At 40.8% G+C, this 21,564-nt stretch overlaps 1 protein-coding gene across 1 annotated transcript; it reads right to left on the minus strand.

The window, feature by feature from the left end:
• Nucleotides 1-1,009: 1,009 nt before the first annotated feature.
• On the minus strand, nt 1,010-4,849 carry si:ch211-222l21.1 (prothymosin alpha-A). The gene is made up of 5 exons (XM_059952092.1): nt 4,664-4,849; nt 2,960-3,034; nt 2,457-2,535; nt 2,141-2,241; nt 1,010-1,826 (listed from the first exon to the last, which is right to left on the minus strand). Exons 1-5 carry the CDS (start codon nt 4,706-4,708, stop codon nt 1,758-1,760), a joined length of 369 nt encoding a protein of 122 aa, XP_059808075.1. The 5' UTR covers nt 4,709-4,849; the 3' UTR covers nt 1,010-1,757.
• Between the last annotated feature and the right edge of the window lie 16,715 nt (nt 4,850-21,564).

The raw sequence follows: 21,564 nt of genomic DNA on the forward strand, positions 1-21,564 counted from the left end.
CCTCTACTATAGGATGAGAGCATTATTACATAGTAATAAATGGACGTTCAGATCCCAAAATTGAAGAATGGGACACCATCAAAGGCTTTTAGTGAGTGCTTAGGACCCAATTGCAAAGTGTATTTGACATATTGTCATGTAAATACATCTTTTTATCAAATGCTGTATTTTATTTTACCCTAAGACTCAGCTAGTGGCTTGAGCCAAATAAAAGCTCAGTGCTTTTGGGTAGCTTCCAAACACCCTGCAGTCCATTATGCATTCAACTGCCAGAACTACCAGTGTAAATATACAAACATTATACCCACTGTCCTTTCTTCAACATTAAAGCTAGATGCTTTTATACTTGACTGGGAATACATCAGCTAGTTGTTGAGGGACAAAAATCAGGTATCATTTGCTTTGATTTGACAACCACTTGAAATGCCAGGTCAGGCATTTTTAATATTTGAAGCAGAAGAATTCTATCTTTGACATTGCAATTTGAAGTTACTGCATTCAAGAGCTGAACTTGACCTCAATCTTGATTATCAAAACAGCTTATAACATCAGAAACCAAGACAGATCCCTTGTATCGAGAGCAGGCTCCTAAAAGTGGAATTTCAATTGTGCTAATTAGAAGTGAAGTGCTAAACTGTGTTTATAGAAAGCCAAATGGATAAAGAGGTTGGTAAAAAGATCAATAAAGTACTTCAGATTCAGATCTATGCTTCTAATCAGCCACCAGTATTTAAGGTTATGTAACTTGTTCTGCCCAACATCTACTTGCAGAAGCGTTATTAATGGTCTACTTGTTCTCCATCTGAAATCAGCACAAAAGGTTGTTTGACTCAAGTTTTCTGAAATAGCTAATATCTATTTATTTTCAGCCAAACACCTTCCAGATTCTAACACTGGTCTGCAGATAGCTATGCTACCTGTTACGGTTCATGCTTCCGAACAAGAAAAGGTAAAGGTAGTGATAGAGAAAGCGAAGAAATGCTGCTGTCAGTGTGCACTGTAAACAATATTTTTAAAAAACCCAGATTTATTTATAGTACTTAACCAGAATATACAAAGTAGTGGTCAAGCATGAACTAATGAGGTATACAAATTTAAACCTTGTTCAATATGGAAAAATGATACTAATTTAATCAATTCTTTAAACCATGGGTTTTAAGCATACATCACAATGAGTTCAAAATTTACAAATTGACCCCGTCAATTTTCACTAGAAATGTACTGCACCACAAACATTAACAACAAAACTGTGGAGCTTGAAGAAAGCCTTTTTTTCTTGTTTTTTAAATCTCATTTTTGTACAGAATAGAAGACCAATTTTCCCTCCCCTACCCAAGTTAGCAAGACCTATATCTTTGGTCTTCATTGCATATGAACCTCTACCCTAAGCACAATTTACAAAAAGAAAAAAGGGCAGTAATTATTTTCTTTTCTTGAAATAAGAAAATGGTCAGTAAACAGTAAAGTGTGTGCTTCTGAAATGTACAAATTCAAGTTCTAAACCCATTTTGAAACAGACCCAAAACTTATTACAGCATTCAAACCCATTACAAATATGGTTGTACAAAGACCATTAATAAATAACTTCATAAAAAACAAATATTCCCCAGAGCAATGCCTTGGACAGGTGTTTCAAGAACCAGTTGTACAGTACAATATAAAAACCCACTCTGCAAATGTACATTTAAAAAAGCACACTCTCTACATTTTGAACTTGGCCATAACATCAAGATATAAAAATTTAAACAAAGGAATGTTTAAGCTTCTGTCTTGGGTTTTGTTGACTCTCCATTTTCTGACTTTTGCCTCTTGCTTTCAACTTCATCCTAGAGGAAAAATGAGGAAATTGTGTTCAGAAAACTGCAGCTTGGAGGCTTGAAACTAAACAATCTCCACTCCATCACATTCCTACAGAACTGTTTCTCATATTGCATACCTTCTACATGCTTACGCTTGTCCCTATCATACCCCAACCCAAATCACTCATGGCCAAGAGGCTGGAGATCTCAAGAATCAGCGATCAGAAGAACTGGCACATTTGACAATGGAACTTTGAACACAGTCCAGCTCATTAATGACGTGTATGACAAATTCTACATTTCAAATCCTAATTAAAAATCACTTAATTATCTTTACAAACCTGCTCTTCTGCAGGACGCTTCACCGCATTGCCTTCTGTTTCATCTCCTTCCTCCTCAGCACCTTCTTCCTCATCACCATCCTCTTCACCTTCACCCTCAGCTAGAAAATAAAACAGGTTACATAAACAAAATGCACAAACCAGAATATGAATTTACAATACATCATGATAGCACTGCCAGTGGAATCATTGATCCACTATTTCTAATGTTAACTGCATTAGTCATTTTAACAGACTGCATGAAATAACCATGCAAATGCTACACTATTCTGCAATAGAATACAAAATTGACTATAACAGTATTGTGAATACATACCATCTTCATCATCCTCCTCTTCCTCATCTACTTCCTCTGCATTTTCATCAACATGATCAGCCCCATTCTCCTCCTCCTCCTGCAACAAGTAATCAAGCAAGGAATTCCGACGTTAAGTTCAAGTCGTTCAGACAGGAGCTCTGGAGAATTTGTTAGGAACTCTGCAAATTTTAGCTAGAATGCCTGTCACACCAGTTACATGGGTGTGATACAATGCCACTGCACTTAGTTGAGCAAAATGGTGTTGTTTTTGACAATACGGGCTCTCTGAGGCCTCCTTGGCCGGGGGTGGGATAAGAGAAAGCAGTGAGGACTGGTAGTGCAGGATTAGCTGTCAAAAAATTGACGATCCACCTGAAATGCTGGTGGTTTTACTGCAATAAATAATCTAACCTGTGAATGAAGTTACCAGATAAACGGTGAGAAGTTTTCGCTTCTTATAAAATGTGGCCAGTTATACTCGCTTCGCCACTTTACCCTGCCCCTCCTATTTTAATACCTACTGTTCCATTCGCTGGGGCATCTCCACTCCCATTTTCTTTCTTCTCTGCCTCCTCCACAGCCTTTTCTTTTAGGTCCTACAAATCCAGAAAGCAAAACGTTCAGAATGCAAATTCAAAATTCTCCCGGCGGCACAAGACTGCGTTTAGCTCCGTGAAACCTGCTCATAGTAACACAGACCCTGGTTTCCAGCCTTGCGCACCGACTTCCATTTACCAATATCGTGGCAGACGAGGCTGGAAAGTCGGCTCCGCTCCGAATCCATCCCGGACGTATACCAACAAATTTGTATCAATATCAACGCGCATTCAGTGTAACTTCCATAAAATAATTGGTTTCTTTAGGAGAGAGACGCTTGCATCCCACAATTATAAATGCTAAAATGCGATTCCTAAACTGTTGGTACCAAGCTTTAAGATCGAGCAATCCATTACTGTTCGCTGCGGCACGGGGGGAGTAAAAAGATGATCAACTGGTGCCGGGTGTTCGATTTTGCGGAGTTCCGACTGGAAGCGCCGAGGCTCCGCAAATGGCGGTGGCTGCAGCAATGGCGCAGGCAGCTGCAAGGCTGCATGTGGCCGCAACGATGCTGCCTCCTTCCGCTTTCACAGCGCGCCCGGGCCCCAGCCTCGCACGCATGCGCGCTCCGCCCCGGGTTCTCCCCCACCCCTAGCGCGGGGGGGGGGGGGGGGGGAAACCGCGCCTCCTTCCGCGCGAGCGAGGCAGGCAGGCGTCGGGCGCGCGCCCCGCCAGCCCGTGCGCGCGCTCCTCTCCCGCCGTTCCCTCGACATTCTCCCCCCCCCCGGGCAGAAAACAAAACCGGCGGCGGTAAAGAGCGGGAAGCGGCGGCCGGGCGCCACACGCAGATTGTCAGGGATTCCTCCCTCACCTCTATCGAATGGAAGCCGAGGGACACCCGGTGAGTTCATCTGCCGTCGAGTAGTAACAATCGGAAGCGTGGAACGGGACCACTCGAGTGAAAAGGGGGACCGGCTGGAGGAGATACGACCCCCCACGCCAAGGGAAGGGATGTCCCGGGATGGATGGAGGCGATGATTCCCACCCCCAGACGAGCCGAAGAGGGGACGTTGAGGCGGAATTGGCGAGGGCGGGAACAATGTGAAGCGACCGCTCCATCCAGGAGCGCGCCCGATCCCGGGGTCCGTGCGCCGCAGCCCGGCCGAGGACCACCGACCCCGCGGCGTCGCCTTCCTCCACCACCCCCGCCGGCTGAGTCCTCCAGCACCCCTGCCGGCGCTCTGTGAGAGCGGCCTCGCCGCGGCGGAACCCGGCGAGCTCCCGAGTCCCGGTGGCCGGTCGGACTCGAGTCTCCGTGTGATCTCGCGGGAAAGTCGGCAACTTCACAGAAACAACGCCGAGCACAGGCACTCCGCTCCGGTGGAGCCGGCAACTCTGCGACATCAGGTGGAGATCGCACGCACTGTTTACATTCTTCCTTAATTAAGTTTTCAACTTTATTAAAATAAAGTAAATCCACACGGAGCAAACTTCACCACCTCAACCCACAAATTACCCTGCCAAAATTATCCCTAGGCAGATATGCACTTTCAGCTAGTACCGGTTATTCGCACAATTCACACAAAGAGAAATTTGAGATAACAAAGGGAACACGAGGAAGGTTAAACATCAAGAATAATTTCGGATAATTTCACAATTACGTTCTTGGTCAAAATACATAAACTCACCTTGGGGCTAACCTCTTTGGTGGTGTCCACTACTGCATCAGCCATTCTGAGCAAATTTCAGATATATAAATATATTATTGAAAAAAAAAGTGAAGTAGACAGAGGCTGAATTATCCCGTGGTTATAAATATTTCCCTCAGCAGATCCCCTTTGTATGACACACGCTGTGAGGAGGAATGAGGCGCCGTTCGCCGCGCTCACACTCTTAATACCTTCGCTCACGGACACGCAGCCACGCCCTCCCCGTCTCCCATTCGTCACTCACACCGCCTATTAAATACAGAGTACCGCCTCTCCTCCCGTTGATTGGTGATATGCTAATGTGTTCCGCTGTGATTGGTTCTGCGCCTTTTTTAAAAGTACGGCCTTCTTCGCCCTGATTGGTTGTATGTTAATCATTATTTTCCTTTTCTCTCTCTCTCTCTCGCAGTTGGACCCGCCCGGCGATGCCTCCCCCGACACAGGTAATTCCTATTGGGTCAGCTCGCCAGCGCTTCAAAGTGTGGGTTCTATGATTTGTGGGTTCGCCTTCTGCTCTTGATCATTGCTCCTCCTTCGTCAACCGAGGGAACTTCCAATTGGAAAGTGTGCAACTCCGCCTATGGTTTTTTAATAACGCTGAGACCTGGCATTAATCACGTTTGAAGCTTCTCTTCTACTGGCCCATTGTCTGTCAATTTTTTAAAATGCTTCCTTTTAATTGGTGGCAGTGTGAAGACTTGCCTTCCTTTCATTCGCATTGGTAATCCCTCGCAATAGCTTAGCTTTTTGATTAACGTAATTGGTTCTTTTTTAAAGGTCATCCACTTATCGCCACTGTCCAGTAGACTTATTTAAGCGCTAGTTTTACAGCTAGATTGGCACTGGAATTTGTTTTTCTCGCTTACCATTGATAAAATCCATTTCGTAATACAGTACTACGATGAACTCGGCCAACCACTGTTAAATGTTTAAATTGATTACTTAGGATGACGACTTAATACAACATATCCAAATATGTACTTTTGTATTTAAACAATCGTTTAAAATAAACGCCGAATAACTTTAAACCCACAAATTATTAATATTAACAAGATGAAGTACACAAAATGAGTGTTCTCCATTCAGTCGGGAATTAGAAGTTACCTGTTTGGAGACCTAAGTTAGTACAGACAACGCGATCCGTAATTTTAAATGTTTTCCCCTCGGATATTAAAACTATGAACGGCCTTGTTTCCTGACACTAATCTGGCGCGACACGATTTACTAAATTTGCTACATTTAATCAGGTGCAGTTCTCACCTTCACATTTTCTTCCACACTGGACTAATCTTTTCGACCGCTGCGGGATGGATTCGTCTGCACTCGAGCGCCAAATTATAGCAAAATGGAAACTTATCCTGAGCGAGTTCTGACTTGCGGTGGCAGTGTCAGCACACCTACATGTACATTTTCTCATTTTGATGGAGGACTTGCGTTTATATGAATAGTCAGATGGGAAGATTCAAGAATAAGCTTTGACCTTTTCACACGTCACGTCACAGTTTTTACTGTGAATTCTACAATTTGTCATACTTTATCTCTGAATTATTTGTAAGGAAGTATCAAGTACATGTTCATGTTTTTGCTATGTATGTTATATTTTAAAATTTCTTTCGCTCTGGTTAACTGACAAGAAAACCTTATTACCTGGTGTAGCAACAGGTTTTACTTGGCAATCACCCACTCTACAGCGACTTGTATTTTTTTTCCCGCCTTTGGCAATCTGCTTACTCGCGAGGAGAAGTCGCTATTGTTTTGATTTATGAACATGGTTTCCAACTGTCACGCAAAAACTGTGAATTCACCACCCTCTGGCTAAAGAAATTTCTCCACATCTCTGTTTTAAATGGATGCCTGAGGCTCTGCCCTCTCTTCCTAGCCTCCTCCACCATGGGAAACATACTTTCCACATCTACTCTGTCTAGGCTTATTAACATCCAAAAGGTTTCAATGAGATCTCCCCCAGCCTAAATTCCAGCAAATACAGACCCAGAGCCATCAAATGTTCCTTGTATGATAACCCTTTGATTGCTGGAATCATCCTTGTGAACCTTCTCTGAACCCTCTCCAATGCTAGATGAAGAGCCCAAAACTGTTCACTATACTCAAGGTGAGGCCTCACTAGCGCCTTATAAAGCCTCAGCATCACATCCCTGCTCTTGTATGAATGCACTTGCCTTCCTCACCACCGACTCAACCTGCAAGTTAACCTTTAGGGTGTTCTGCACAATGACTCCCAAGCCCCTTTGCATCTCAGATTTTTGGATTTTCTCCCTGTTTTGAAAATAGTCTGCACATTTATTTCTGCTACCAAAGTGCATGACCATGCATTTTCCAACATTGTATTTCATCTGCCATTTTCTTGCCCATTCTCCTAATCTGTCTAAGTCCTTCTGCAGCCTGCCTGTTTCCTCAACCCTACTTGTCCCTCCACCAATCTTCATATCATCTGCAAACTTGGCAACAAGCCATAATTTCCATCATCTAAATCATTTATATACAACATAAAAAGAGTGGTCCGAACACCAACCCCTGTGGAACGCCACTAGTCACTGGCAGCCAACCAGAAAAAGGATCCTTTTTATTCCCACTTGCTGCCTTCTATAAATCAGCCAATGCTGTAACCATGCCAGTAACGTTCCTGAAATACCATGACCTCTTAACTTGGTAAACAGTTTCACGTGTGGCATCTTGTCAAATGCCTTCTGAAAGTCCAAATATACAACATTAACTGCATTTCCTTTATCTATCCTTCATGTAATCTCCTCAAAGAATTCCAACAGATTCATCAGACAAAATTTTCCCTTAAGGAAACCATGTTGACCTTGTCTTATTTTGTCCTATGTCACTAAGTACTCCATAACCATCCTTAACAATTAACTCCAACATCTTCCCGACCACTGAAGTCAGCGTATCTGGTGTTTTTCTGCTGCTTTCCTCCTTTCTTAAAGAGGGGGGTGACATTTGCAATTTTCCAGTCCTCTGGCACCATACGAGAGTCCAACAATTTTTGAAAGATCATTACTAATGCCTCCACAATCTCTACAGCTACCCCTTTCAGAACCCTTTGGCGCAGTTCATCTGGTCCGGGTGACTAATATACCCCTTAGGTCTTTCAGCTTTTTAAGCACCTTCATCTAATAGTAACTGCACTCTCTTCTCTTCCTTCACACCCTTCAATATCTTGTACATTGCTAGTGTCTTCTGCAGTGAAGACTGATGCAAAATACTCATTTAGTTCATCTGTCATCTTCTTTCTCTGGCTTCATTTTCTAGCGGTCCTATATCCACTCTCATTTCTCTTTTATTTTTTACATATTTGATAAAGCTTTTACTTATCCACTTTGATATTGTCTGCTAGCTTGCTTTCATATTTCATCTTTTCCCTCATGATGATTCTTTTAGTTGCTCACTGTAGGGTTTTAAAAGCTTCTTTTAATATACTGTTTAAATAAATTGTGCAACACATAGCTCTGGTTAGGAAGTGTGACTCTCCAATCGAGAGTATAGTACATGACCCCAAGTGTGATAAACTCTTCCTGTTGATTGTTAGGAGAGATTTGTTTTCTCTAGTATATGCCTTCATGCTATTAAAACTATTTTGATATTATGTGTAAGGTTTTCAAACTTCCTTTCTATTGTTCGGCAATACCTTGCCCTAGTTTCGCACTTGTTGGTGACCAGTTTTTCAACATGGAAACTAAGTTCAGCAACCATTCTGCAACACAACAAAGGATGAGGAGCTACAGAATGAGCCTAGGGAGTTATATAAGAAGTTAAGATGCAATATGTTGTGGTTAGTGATCTCCAAATTATTCACAGTTCCACATGTTAGTGGGGTCAAAAATAGAAAGATGAATTTGTGGGTAAGGGATTCAGGTTCTTAAGATGACTGGGATCTTTCTGGGGTAGAACTAACTCATATAAGAAGGTGGGTTGCATTTGAACCAGAGAGGGACCAATATCCTTGCAGGGAAGTTTAGTAGTGCTACATGGGAGGGTTTAAACTAGATTGGTGGTTGGGGGGGGGGGCGGGACTCTGAACAGGAGCAAGTAATAGGATAAAGCAGTAGCTGGTGAGAGCTACTTTAGTAATCAGGATAGCCAGGGGCAAGTAAAGGCAAGGAAAGGAATACCCAGGTAAATTTAATTTATTTCAATCCATGGGATTTAACAGGTTAGGTGGATAAACTCAGAGCATGGATTGGCTCTGAAGATTGGTGAAATTCCCAAAGACTGGAAGGTAGCTAATGTTGTTCTGTTGTTTAAAAAGGGTAGCAAGGACAATCCAGAGAACTACAGGTCAGTCAGCCTGATATCAGTAGTGGGGAAATTACGGAAAGGAATTCTAAGGGACAGAATCTACCAGCATTTTGATAGATGGAGTTTGGTTAGGAGGATCAGCATGCCTTTGTGCATGGGAAGTTGAGCTTACTGTAGCAAAATTTGAAGAAGTAACCAAAAGATAGATGAGGGTAGGGTTGTGGATATCGTCGTCTTAGATATTAGTAAGACCTTCAACAAAGTCTTGCATGTTAGGCTAGTCTGGAAGTTTAGATCTCATGGAATCCAGAGAGAGCTAGTTACATGGATTCAAAATTGGCTTTGAGGTAAGAAGCTGAGGCTGGTGATTGATGTTGTTTCTCAGAACGGAGGAGGCCAGTGACTAGTGGTGCGCTACAGGCATTGATGTTGGGACCCTTGTTATTTGTAATTTATATAAATGACTTGGATGCAAATACACAAAGCTTGATTAGTAAAAATTAGGAGATGTTGACGGTGAAGAAGGTTATCACAAATTACAAGGTAATCTTTATCAGTTAGGGAAGCAGGCCAAAGTTCAAAATGTTTAAAGTAAATTTATTATCAAAGTACATATATGTCACCATATACAACCCTTAGATTCATTTTCTTGCAGGCGTTCACAGTAGATACAAAGAAACATGGTAGAATCAATAAAAGACTGCGCACAACAAAATGAACAAATAACCAATATGCAAAAGACAACAAACTGTGCAAATACAAAATAATAACAATAATAATAAATAAGCAATAAATAACTCAAACTTGAGATGAAGAGACTTTGAAAGTGAGTAGATAGATTATGAGAACAGTTCAGTGTTGGGGTTCAAGAACCTGATAATTAAGATGTAATTACTGTTCCTCAGCCTGGTTGTGTGGGTTCTAAGGCACCTGCATCTCCTTCCTGATGGCGGCAGCTAGAAGAGGACATGGTCTGCATGGCGAGTGCCCTTGAAGATAGATGCTGCTTTCCTACAACAATACTCCATTTTGATGTGTTTAATGGTGGGGTGGGGGAGGGGATCTTTACACCATGATGAACTGGGCTGTAGCCACTTTTTCTGTAGGCTTTTTCGTTCAAGGGCATTATGTTTTCAGACCATGGTATCCACTTGCTAGGGAGTGGTAAATGGATTTTAATTGAGATAGGTGTAAGGTAATGCATATAGTTGTATGTCATTGGTGAGGCTGCACTTGTAGTACTGGTACAGTTTTGGTTACCCTTTTATAGGGAAAATGTGCTGAACTGGATATATTCAGAAAATATTTATTTATTTATTATTTTTTTGAGCTGCAGCACAGAATAGGCCCTTACAGGCCTTTGAGCCACATCACCCAGCAATGCAATGCCCTGGTTTAATCCCAACCTAATCATAGGACAATTTACGATGACTAATTAACTTTCCAACTGGTATGTCTTTGGACTGTGGGAGGAAACTGGAGCACCCTGAGGAAACCCACACGTTCACAGGGAACTGAACCCGATGGACTACTAGGCTACTGCGCCACCTGGTTTATGAGGATGTTACCAGGACTAGAGGGAGAGGTTGGCCAGTCGAGGTCTTTATTCCTTAAAATGTAGGAGAATGAGGAGTGATCTTCAAGATTGTACAATGTCATTTCCAGAACACAAGCATAAAGGAGAATGAAGTAATTGTTACTCCGGATATGATGCAGCACAAAAAAACACAATAAGATAAAGAACACAATAATAAAAAACACCATAAATACTGTATAGATAAATACATATGATAGCTTATCTGCATAGATTGATTGTATGTTCATAAAGTGAAGCTTAGCACAGAGGTGTCAGTACATAAGGTGACTGACAGGAAATGATAAAGTAATGGTGGTGGGAGTTAAACTTCTAGAAATGTTTAAAACCATTAAAAAGCATAAATCATTTGGATGGTAATAGCCTTTTCCCTAGGGTAGGGAGACCAAAACTAAGGGACTTAAGGGACAATTTCTTCATGCTGTGGGTAATGAGCAAATGGAATGAACTGCCAGAGGAAGTGGTTAAGGCAGGTACAGTAGTATCATTTAAGAGGCACTTTGATAGGAACATGGGAGGGAGGGGCTTAGAGGGATATGGGCCAAGTGCAGGAAATTGGGACTTGCTAGGTGGGCACTGTGGTTAGCATGGACTGGTTGGGCTGAGGAGCTTGTACTCATGCTGTGCTGTTCTATGACTGGGAAATCATAGCCATTACAGAAACATGGCTGAGAGAAAGGCAGAACTGATAGCTCAGTATTCCAGGATACAGATGCTACAGGCATGATAGAGGTACAAATAAAAGAGGAGGTTATGTTGCCTTCTTTGGTAAGGGAGGACCTAACGGTGGTACTTAGCAATGACATTCTTGGTGGGTCATCTGGTGAAGCTGTATGTGGAGAAATTGGAAACAAGAGGGAGGCTGTATTATAGAACCCTCTCTCCAATAATTAGTGGAACTGGGGAACAGGCTTGTGGAGAAATTTCTCATAGCTGTAAGAATAATTGGGGAGGTTTTAATCGCTTTGTTTTTGATAAGACTACACAGAGTGCTGAGAGTACACTGGATGGGGTGGAATTTGTGAAATGTGTCCAGGAAAGTTTCCTGGGTCAACACATAAAAGGTCTACTTGGGAGGATGCAATACTGAACCTTCTCTTGGGGAACAAGGCGAGGCAGGTAACTGAAGTGACAGTCAGGGAGCATGTTGGCTTCAGTGCCCATAATTCTATTAGTTTTAAGATAGTGATGGGAGAAAAGATAGGACAGGTCTATAGGTACTGAACTGCAACAGGGCTCATTTTGAGGGAATTAGCCAAGATCTTACAGAGGTTGACTAGGTGAGCCTTTCTGAAGGGATAGAAACAAAGCAAGTGCTGGGAGGCTTTTAAGAATATAATATCAGGAGTCCAGGAGCAGCATGTTCATGTTAGAATAAAGGGTAAACTTGGCAAGTTTATAAAACCTTGTCTGACAAGAGATATTAAGTCTCTGATCAAGAAAAAGAAGGAAATTTAGGAGATTGGGTATGAGAGAATCCTTTGACTCTAAAAAGATTAAGAATATTCTTAAGAGGTCAAAGACTGGGTATGAGATGGATCTGGCAGGTAAGGTTAAGGAAAATCCCAAGAAGTTCGGTAGCTATATTAAGAGTAAAGAGGTGGCTTGGGAAAAAAATCGATCCTTTTGAGATCAGTAGGGCTGCCACAGGTGATGGGTGTGATTTTTAATAATTTTTCCTCCTTTGTGTTTACTGAGGAGAAAATCGTGGTTGCTCAAGAGAAGAGAAACAAGTGCAGATATTTTTGAGAGCATACATATATCGGGGTGAAGTATTTGCAGTCATACAGTGCATTAAGGTAGATAAATCCTGAGGGCCTGACTGAGTGCATCCTTGGTCTTTGTGAAATACTAGAAGTGAAATTGTGGAAGCCCTTATGATACTTGCTTCAATATTAGCCACTGGTGAATGTTCCAAAGAATGGAAGGTAGGTAGTATTGATATTTTGTTTAAAAAGGGTAGGAAGAACAAGCTAGGGAACTACAGGCCGGTCAGCCTTACATCAGTAGTGCGGAAATAATTGGAACTCTGAGAGACAAGAGCTACCAGGATTAGGAGGAATCAGCATGGCTTTATGCATGGAAAGTTTTGATCGATGAAGCGGTAACCAAAAAGCTAGATTAGCGTAAGTTAGAGGATATAGTCTGTTTGGACTTTGGCAAGGCCTTTAACTAGATCTTGCATGTTAGGGTAGTTTGGAAAGTTAGATCTCATAGAATCCAGAGAGAACTAGTTAGGTGGAATCAAAATTGGCTTGAAAGTAGGAAGGTTGTGGTTAAAAGTTGTTTCTCAGAATGGAGGCTTGTGACTAGTGTTGTGCTGGAGGGATCAGTGCTGGGATCCTTGTTATTCATGTCAAGGATCAGTAAGTTTGACATGGAATTAGGGAATGTGTTGATAGTGCAGAAAGCTATTATAGATTACAAGGGGGATCTTGATCAGTTAAGGAAGTGAGCTGAGGTTTGACAAATGGATAAATGTGAGGTGATGCATTTTGCAAAGTCAAACCAGCATAGGACTTGTACTGTGGATGATAAGAGCACAAGGGAATGTAATGAAACAGAGTGACCCAGGAATGCATGCATAGTTTGTTGAAAATGGCAGTAAAGGTAGACATGGTGGCCTTCATCAGTCAGGGCTTTGAGTATAGGTGTTGGGACATTATATTGTAGTTGTGTGAGGCCACACTTGGAGTACTGTGTACAGTTTTGTCACCCTGCTATAGGAAAGTCATGGTTAAATTGGAAAGATTGCAGAATAGATTTACAAGGATGTTGCCATGATTAGAGTTAAAGGGAGAGTTTGGCCAGGCAAGGTCTTTATTCATTGGAGAATAAGGGGTGACTTTATAAAGGTTTATAAAATCATGAGGAGCATAGATAAGGTGAATGGTAACATTCTTCCCCCAGGGTAGGGACATCCAAAACTAGGTGGGAGAGATGTAGGGTGAGAGGGGAAGATTGAAAAGGGATTTGAGGGGCAACATTTTCCATGCAGAAGCAGGTGAGTATAAAAGGAGCTGCCAGGAGAAGTGATTGAGGTAGGTGCAATTATATCATTTAAGAAGTACTTGGATAGGTATATGCACCCCTGATAGAGGGATGGGCCAAATGCAGAAAATTGGGACTGCTTGGGCAGCAGCATTGTTGGCATCCATGCTGTTTTGCCTCTTTTGCTGTGATGGTGTCATTCACTAACTTTGAGAGAAAATAAGCAAGTGACTATCCTATGTGAAACATTTGTCTCAATGTAGTTCTAAGCAGTCATTGGCTTATATAACGTAATTGCTCCTAACTTGGCTTGGGGTTAAGACATTGTTGAAACAGGGTAATGTAAGTTTTATTCTATATACATCTGGCTGTACAATATCTAATCAATTAAGAAAGTGATAGTAAGGAGAGACTTTCCTTTTGGCTTGGGATTGTTAGGTTATAAAATACCCCACAGGAAACAACAACAGACATTTTGGAGTAAAAGTATACTTATTTAAAAAGCTAAGATTGAAAGGAAGCAGAAAGGAGACCAGGACTAAGTTAATTATAGTTTAAATGAGATGTCACAAGCACATTGGATTGGACATTCTGCTTCCATTGCTGTAAAATTCTCTGACCTGGGAGTGCTTGAGGTTGACACTGCTGTCTGAAATGTAAAGTATTCCAATTCCCCCCCCCCCCAATTATAAACTTCATTTATATGATCATTAAAATAAAACAGGCCCAGGTTGCCCCAGTTTTCTTCAATTGGCACATACAATTGTCATTCAGACCTGAAGGTATCATTTGATTTATTAGTCTGTTGGCTGGCAATTGGATTCTAGATTTAGCTTAGACACCCTGGGTATAGAGGAAGATAGTAATGGTTTTATCAAACACTATCTAGTGATCCTTGTTCGAAGATAGATTTGTATTTTATTATGATGCTATCAAAAATAGTCTGCTGACCAGAGAGCTATTAATAAATATGGGATTGTAACTCAGTGGGAATTTAGGATATTCAGAAGAGACGAAATGGAAAAAGTTAGTAAAATAAAGACTAGTAAGAAACTAAGGTGAATAAAAGATTACCCAATTTGAGCAGGAACTTTGTTTTCTAGACAGTTAGAAATCTGAAATTTTGTAGCTCATAGAACTGAGGAAGCTGAATTAGTAAGTATACGACTAGGCCCATATGAACAGATACTTATCTAAATGGGAGTCAACATTATCAGGCAACAGTCAGGAAAGCACAGCTGAAGCCAAGGTCATATCAGTCACTCATGTCTTGTAAACAACCTACTTCCATTTCTGCTCCCATTCCTTATGATCTTATGAGTCGTATGCAAAGTTTAGTAAAATGATCACTTTACAGGTTGAGCTGATCAACAGCAGAAGCTGTGCTAGGTGTTCACTTTAGCTTGACTGGAGCAAGTCTGCATCTGATAGATTGCCATATTAAATAGAGTTCAAGCCGAACTGGACTTTGTTAAATTGTTATCTCAGCCTGTACCACATGGTCAATTCCATTTGCACATTAGGTGGACCTGGGCTGATTTCAAATTTGATGATATTCTGAGGTAATCAAGCTACCTTCCATAATTTTCCTTTCCCAGTGCTCTTGGTTATGATATTCCTGGGAACTCTGGAATTTTCTGCCAAAAGTGTTCTCCACTCATTTTCCTCCTTAAAATCTACCTTATTGGCCAAACTTTTCACTGTCTGCCCTGATGTCAAATTTTGCTTGATGATGCTCCTGCAAAGTGTTTTGAGAAACTTTACTATATTAAAGAAAAGGCCTTATGTAAAACTAGTGGCCCTTTCTTGTTCAAGTGATAAGGCAATTTAGAATGTTTCCCTCTTTTGTTTTACATGCTGACAGCAGTTATTGTGTTAAGGACTGTACAAACATAGTCCAGCCAAATTTCTCCGGAAGCCAAACTTATGAGAATATGGATGTGGCACACAGAGACCAAGTCCAGAAAGATTAAAAAGCAGTTCAAGTGTAGGCCAGAAGCCTGAGTTCTGTATTTCATTGTTTGACCTGTCTTTACTTTTCCAGAAAGGAGGGTGTAAAATAATTACTTTTCTAGTTCATTTTGCATCTGGCCTCGTTACTACTACTTCTATATGTGTATGCTGCCTGTTTATTCTCAATAATGTACTGCTGTTTAGATTCTGTAAACATACAGGAATGTTGTGGAAGTTTCTTTTACTGGGAGCATTGAACTTTGATCCTTTACCAAAGTAGTCATAATACACATGTGAATTAAAAGTTGGGGGGATTATTTTGCCCGTAGGGTGAAACCTAGCATCAAGTGACTGCAGTGTTAATGTGAGTAGCTTGTTTGGAGTTTTGGTTTGAATTGCTGTTTATGCCATAAACATAAAAACAACATTTGACCAAGTGAGGCATTAAGAAGCTCCAGTAAAACTGAGCTCTCAATTAGCATGAAAAAAGCTGGTTGGGATTGTTGGAAGCCAATCGTATCAGCTCTGGGATTTTGCAACAGAAATTCCTCGGGACAACATCTTAGACCTAACCATTTTTGGCTGCTTGATCAACCCAACTATTTTTGGTGGCTTCAGTAAATTTTCTTGTGTCATAAAACAGAAAAGGAGATGTTTGCTGATAACTGCAGAGTGCTTAGTTTTATTTACAACTCCTAGAATAGTCTTTGCTACTTATCAGTTTTGCCTGATATTAGCAAAGGATATTGAAACAACCACTTGCTCCAAGAAAATAACTAATCGTGTCCCTTTGATGCTGAATTCCATTGCCATAATTAAATCTCACATGAATAAACTGGGTTGTTTGGGGTAGGGATAATCAAAAAACAATCTCGCTCTTTTATCATTTGAGTCTAAATCCTACAAAAATCAGTGACACCTACTTGTCTTGAATGAATATCAAAGAATCATATAGATAATATTTAGTACCAAAGAAGGCTATTGGGCACATTAGTTGGAAAAAGTGTTACCTAACCTAATTCCACCTTCCAGGACCTAGGTCTGTAGCTCTGCAGGTCACAGCTTTCATGCACACATCCAAGAACTTAATAAATGTGGTGAGAGTTTCTAACTCTACCACTCTTTCAGGCTCTGAAATTTCTTCAGATTCCCTCAAATGTTTCTACTAGTTACTTAAAGCGTTTGCCCTCTGGTCTTGTCTCCTGTGCTCAAGAGAAGTCGTCTTTAATTTAACAAACCCTCATTACCCCCCCCCCCCCAACATACACACACACACACACACACACACACACACACACACACACACACACACACACACACACACACACACACACACACACACACACACAAAACATCAGCAGGGATGGGAGAAAATATAAGATCTCTGAAAGAATGGAAGGCAGGAGAGATTAAGTAACAATGGGACAATGGTGCTTCAAAAGTATGTGATAATGGCATGAGAAAAGAAGCAGAATTGGAAAGGAAGTTTAAATGGGAATACTTTAATCATTAGCTGAAATAGTTCAACTAAATGTTGAAGCAATAAGGGCTGTAAAATTGGCTGCTGTTCCTGAAATATGTGTAAGATTCATTGGAACATCGTAGAGAGCAGTTTCCCACCGTCACCTGTAAAGAGTTTGTGATTCTCCCCGTGACTGCATGGTTCTCCTCCGATGCTCCAGTTTCGTCCCACAGTCCAAATACATACTGCTTAGTAAGTTAATTGGTCATTGTAAATTGGCTCAAGTTAAATCAGAGGTTTGCTGGGTAGCATGGCATGAAGGGCCAAAATGGCCTATTCTGCGCTGTATCTCGATAAATACATGGACAGAGAGAGAGTGCTGAGTGAGTGTGCAAATTAAAGGGACCAGAAGCTTGGGACATTCACACTGACAAAACAGAGGTCCTTTTGTCTTTTAATACCTTTGATCATTCCTCCTGCCATGTTTGTTAAAACTTAGTGTCTCTTCTTTTATGCCAGTTTTTAATTGAAGATCATAGAGCTGAAGCAGGTTTTCCCTCTCCAAAGTCACTACAAATATTTCCAACAGATTTCATTTTATACTACATGTAAATTAAGAGTGGAAATACACCCTTATCCTCTCAAGATTGTTTAGATCTTTAGTAGATTATTTCTGATCTAATTGAAACCTCAATGCATTTCATGTATATTTATCTTTCAGTCACTTGCTTACAAAACTTGTCTACTTTTGCTTTAAGAACTTGCAAAGTCTCCACTGGCCTTAAAGGAAAAGAGTTCCAAAGACCTAGGACTCACTGAAAGAAAAGATTTGGTATAATCTTTGTCTTAAGTGGATGACCCTTTTTTTTTCCAAAGCAATAGGTCCTTGTTCTAGGATAAGGAAGGAGAATGGTATTGAGAGGGAAAATAAATCAGCCATGTTCAAATTGTGTAGCAGGCTCAATGGGCTGAATGGCCTAATTCTGCTAGTATGCCTTATACTCTTTTAAAAAGAATCTTCCTCTCCACATCATCCCTGCTAAGATCCTTCAATTAAATCAAGCCCTCTCTTATTCTTCTAAACTCAAGAACAGAATTTGCACGACAAACCTTTCCTCATAAGTCAATCTGCTCATTTCAGTATTAAACAAGTAAACATTCCCTGAATAACTTACAGTGCATTAACATTCTTCCTTGGAGACCAAATAGTGTTGTTGAGATGTGCTATTATAAAGGCCTTAAATAAATGAAACCTAACTTCCTTACCATTATCTTCTGTTCTCTCAATAATATTCTTTTCGCTTTTCCAATTAGTTCTTGTATCTACATACTGGCCGTTTGTGAATCATGTGTTTTGAAATCTAGATCCTTTTGCATCATTGAGCTGTGCAATCTCTCACCATTTGTAGACTCACAAGTGTGTACCCGTGGGTAGAGAAACAGAGCTAACATTTTGAGTCAAAGACCTTTCATCAGAACTAGGAAGGAGACACAAAAAGACAGTAGGGAGGGTAGGGGATGGATGATAGACCATAAGACATAGGAGTAGAATTAGGTCATTTGATCCATTGAGTCTGCTTCGCTACTTCATCGTGGCTGATTCATTTGCCCTCTCCACCCCATTCTCCTGCTTTTTCCCATAACCTTTCACACCCAGACTAATCAAGAACCTCTCAACCTCCACCTTAAATGCACCAATGCTCTGGCCTGTGACAATGAATTTCACAGTTTCACCAGCCTCTGGCTGAAGAAATTCCTTCTCATCTCCATTCTAAATGTATGTCCCTTGATTCTGAGTTTGTGCTCTCTGGTTCTAGACTCCACCACTATAGGAAATATTCTCTCCACATCTACTGAATCTAGGCTTTTCAATATTCAAGAGGTTTCATTGAGATCCCCTCATTCTTATAAATTCCGGCAAGTACAGGCACAGGACCATCAAACGCTTCTCATAAGTTTTAATTCCCATTCCGACGTGTCAATCCATGACCTCCTCTTGTGCCAAGATGAGGCCACCCTCAGGGTGGAGGAGCAACACCTTGTATTACATGGGTACCCTGCAACCTGATGGCTTGAATATCAATTTCTCCTTCTGGCGAACACATTCCCCCCTGCCTCTTCCTCTCCCTGGGTCCCACCTCCTTCCCTTTCTCCTATTGTCCACCCTCCTCTCCAATCAGATTCTTTCTTCTCCAGCCCTTGACCTTTCCCACCCATCTGGTTTCACCTATCATCTTCCACCTAGCCTTTCCCCAACCCCCACCATTTTATTTTGACATTTTCCCTTTTCCTTCTCACTCCTGAAGAAGGGTCTCAGCCCGAAACATTGACTGTTTACTCTTCATCTGCTGAGTTCCTCCAGCAATTTGTGTGAGTTGCTTTGGACTTCCAACATCTGCGGACTTTCTCATGTTTCTGATTTACTCCTCATACGATAACCCTTTCATTCCAGGAATTATTCTCAAGAGCCTCCTCTGAACCTTCTCCAATGTTAGCACATCCTTTTAGATAAGGGGTCCAAAACTGCTCTCAGTACTCCAAGTGAGGCTTCACCAGTGCCTATAAAGCCTCAGCATTACTTCCTTGCTTTTATATTTTAGTCCTCTTGAAATGAATGCTAACATTGCATTTGCCTTCCTCACTACTGATTCAACCTGCAAGTTAACCTTTAGGGAATCCTTCACAAAGACTTCCAAATCCCTTTGCATCTGGGATTTTTGAATTTTCACCCCTTTTAGAAATTAGTCCACATTTTTATTCCTCTACAAATTGCATGACCATACACTTTCTGACACTGTTCTATCTGCCACTTTCCCCATTTTCCTAATCTGTCTGTCTTTCTGCAGCCTTCCTGCTTCCTCAACAGTACTTGCCTCTCCACCTGTCTTCATATCATCTGCAAACTTGCCTAAAAAGCCATCAATTCCATTATCAAAATCATTGACATATAATATAAAATATAAAAAGAAGCAATACCAACACTGACACCTGCGGAACACCACTAGTCACTGGCAGCCGACCAGAAAAAGCTCCCTTTATTATCACACTTTGCCTCCTGCCAATCAGCTAATCCCCTATCGATTCTAGTATCTTTTCTGTAACACCATGGACACTTATCTTGTTAAGCAGCCTTATGTGCAGCACCTTGTCAAAGGCCTTCTGAAAATCCAAGTACATAATATCCACCAATTCTCCTTTGTCTATCCTCCTTGTTATTTCCTCAAAGAATTCCAATAGATTTGTCAGGCAAGATTTCACCTTGATAAAACCATTCTGACTTTGGCCTTAATAACCATAACTATTTTCCTTTTCTGTAAGACAAAACTTTAGTCATTGTCAAGGTTTCTTTTTGTGTCAGTTTTACCAAGTTTCATTGCACTTACTATATCCCCTGAACTATCATAGCATATCCTTCATAACAATTAGCTGTATCTGATATTAATCAATTCTGGCTGATTTTTTACCATTGGTATTCATTTTTATTTTTACATGGGAAGACATAGTAATATAAAGAGCATGGAAATAGAGAAAATATTTTTGTTGTGTGGTACTTCTTATACAGGAAGTGCATTTCCCAAAGTTATACTAGTGTCTTGCTGTAATTGTCTTTCATTGGTACTATTCCAATAAATCATGTTAAAATTCTACAGTTTTCTGTTATAAGCAGCCCTGTTCAGATATAAAACTAAACTCTGACCCATCCACAGCCAACCTAAACTCAATCAGTGCCTATGAATTTATAACTTAATCTACATTTGAATTAATCTAGTCATCTCCATAAATATATTGATCTATTTGAGATTAACCATCAGGTATTATCAAAAACAGAGGTCATGTGGTACCACTAAGCAGATTATTTTGACCTGATAAAGTCCTGAGCCAAACCAGTGTGACACAACCCAATCCCGAATGTTTTTACCAGAATATACCCTCGACCCCACAAGATCTTGACACTTACAGCCCAACTCAGGTTGGATAGCCAAGATATTCAATGTATTGCCTTCGTCTTAGTCACTGAAATGTCTAAATTTCTTACAGAACCTACAGAAGGAGGACGTTTAACTTGGCTCTGTTTAACATGGCTGGTAGAACTAGGGGTCATTGTGTCAGAGTAAGAGTTAAGCTGTTTAAGTTTGAGAGAAGGGAAATTTCTTCACTCAGTGTCTTGAACCTTTAGAATTCTGTACTCTAGAGGGATGTTGAAGCTCAGTTGTTGAGTTAATTCAAAACAATGATCAGTAGTTTTCTGGATGTTAAATGATACATTTAAGGGATATGTGAACAGTGCAAGAAAATGGCTTTGGGATGGATGATTAGCCATGATCTTAACGGATGGCAGAACAGATCCATAGGCTTAAATGTACTATTCTTGTTCCTGTGTTCTGTATTCAACCAATGCATTAATTTGAAATACAGAGCATCTGACATCCCTATGTGGATAAACAGAATTTTTTTCAACTAAAATTCTGGGAATACCAATGCCAAAGAACAGCTTTTGCTCCCACTGTAAATTCAGTGCCTTAACTACTGAGTCTATCTTTTCCTTTGGCAGTTGAACCAGATAGTTCATAACTTTGGCTTCATATCCGATTCCAAAATGAACTTCTGATCAACACC

Source organism: Hypanus sabinus, chromosome 27, assembly GCF_030144855.1.
Source record: "Hypanus sabinus isolate sHypSab1 chromosome 27, sHypSab1.hap1, whole genome shotgun sequence".
Lineage (NCBI taxonomy): Eukaryota > Metazoa > Chordata > Chondrichthyes > Myliobatiformes > Dasyatidae > Hypanus > Hypanus sabinus.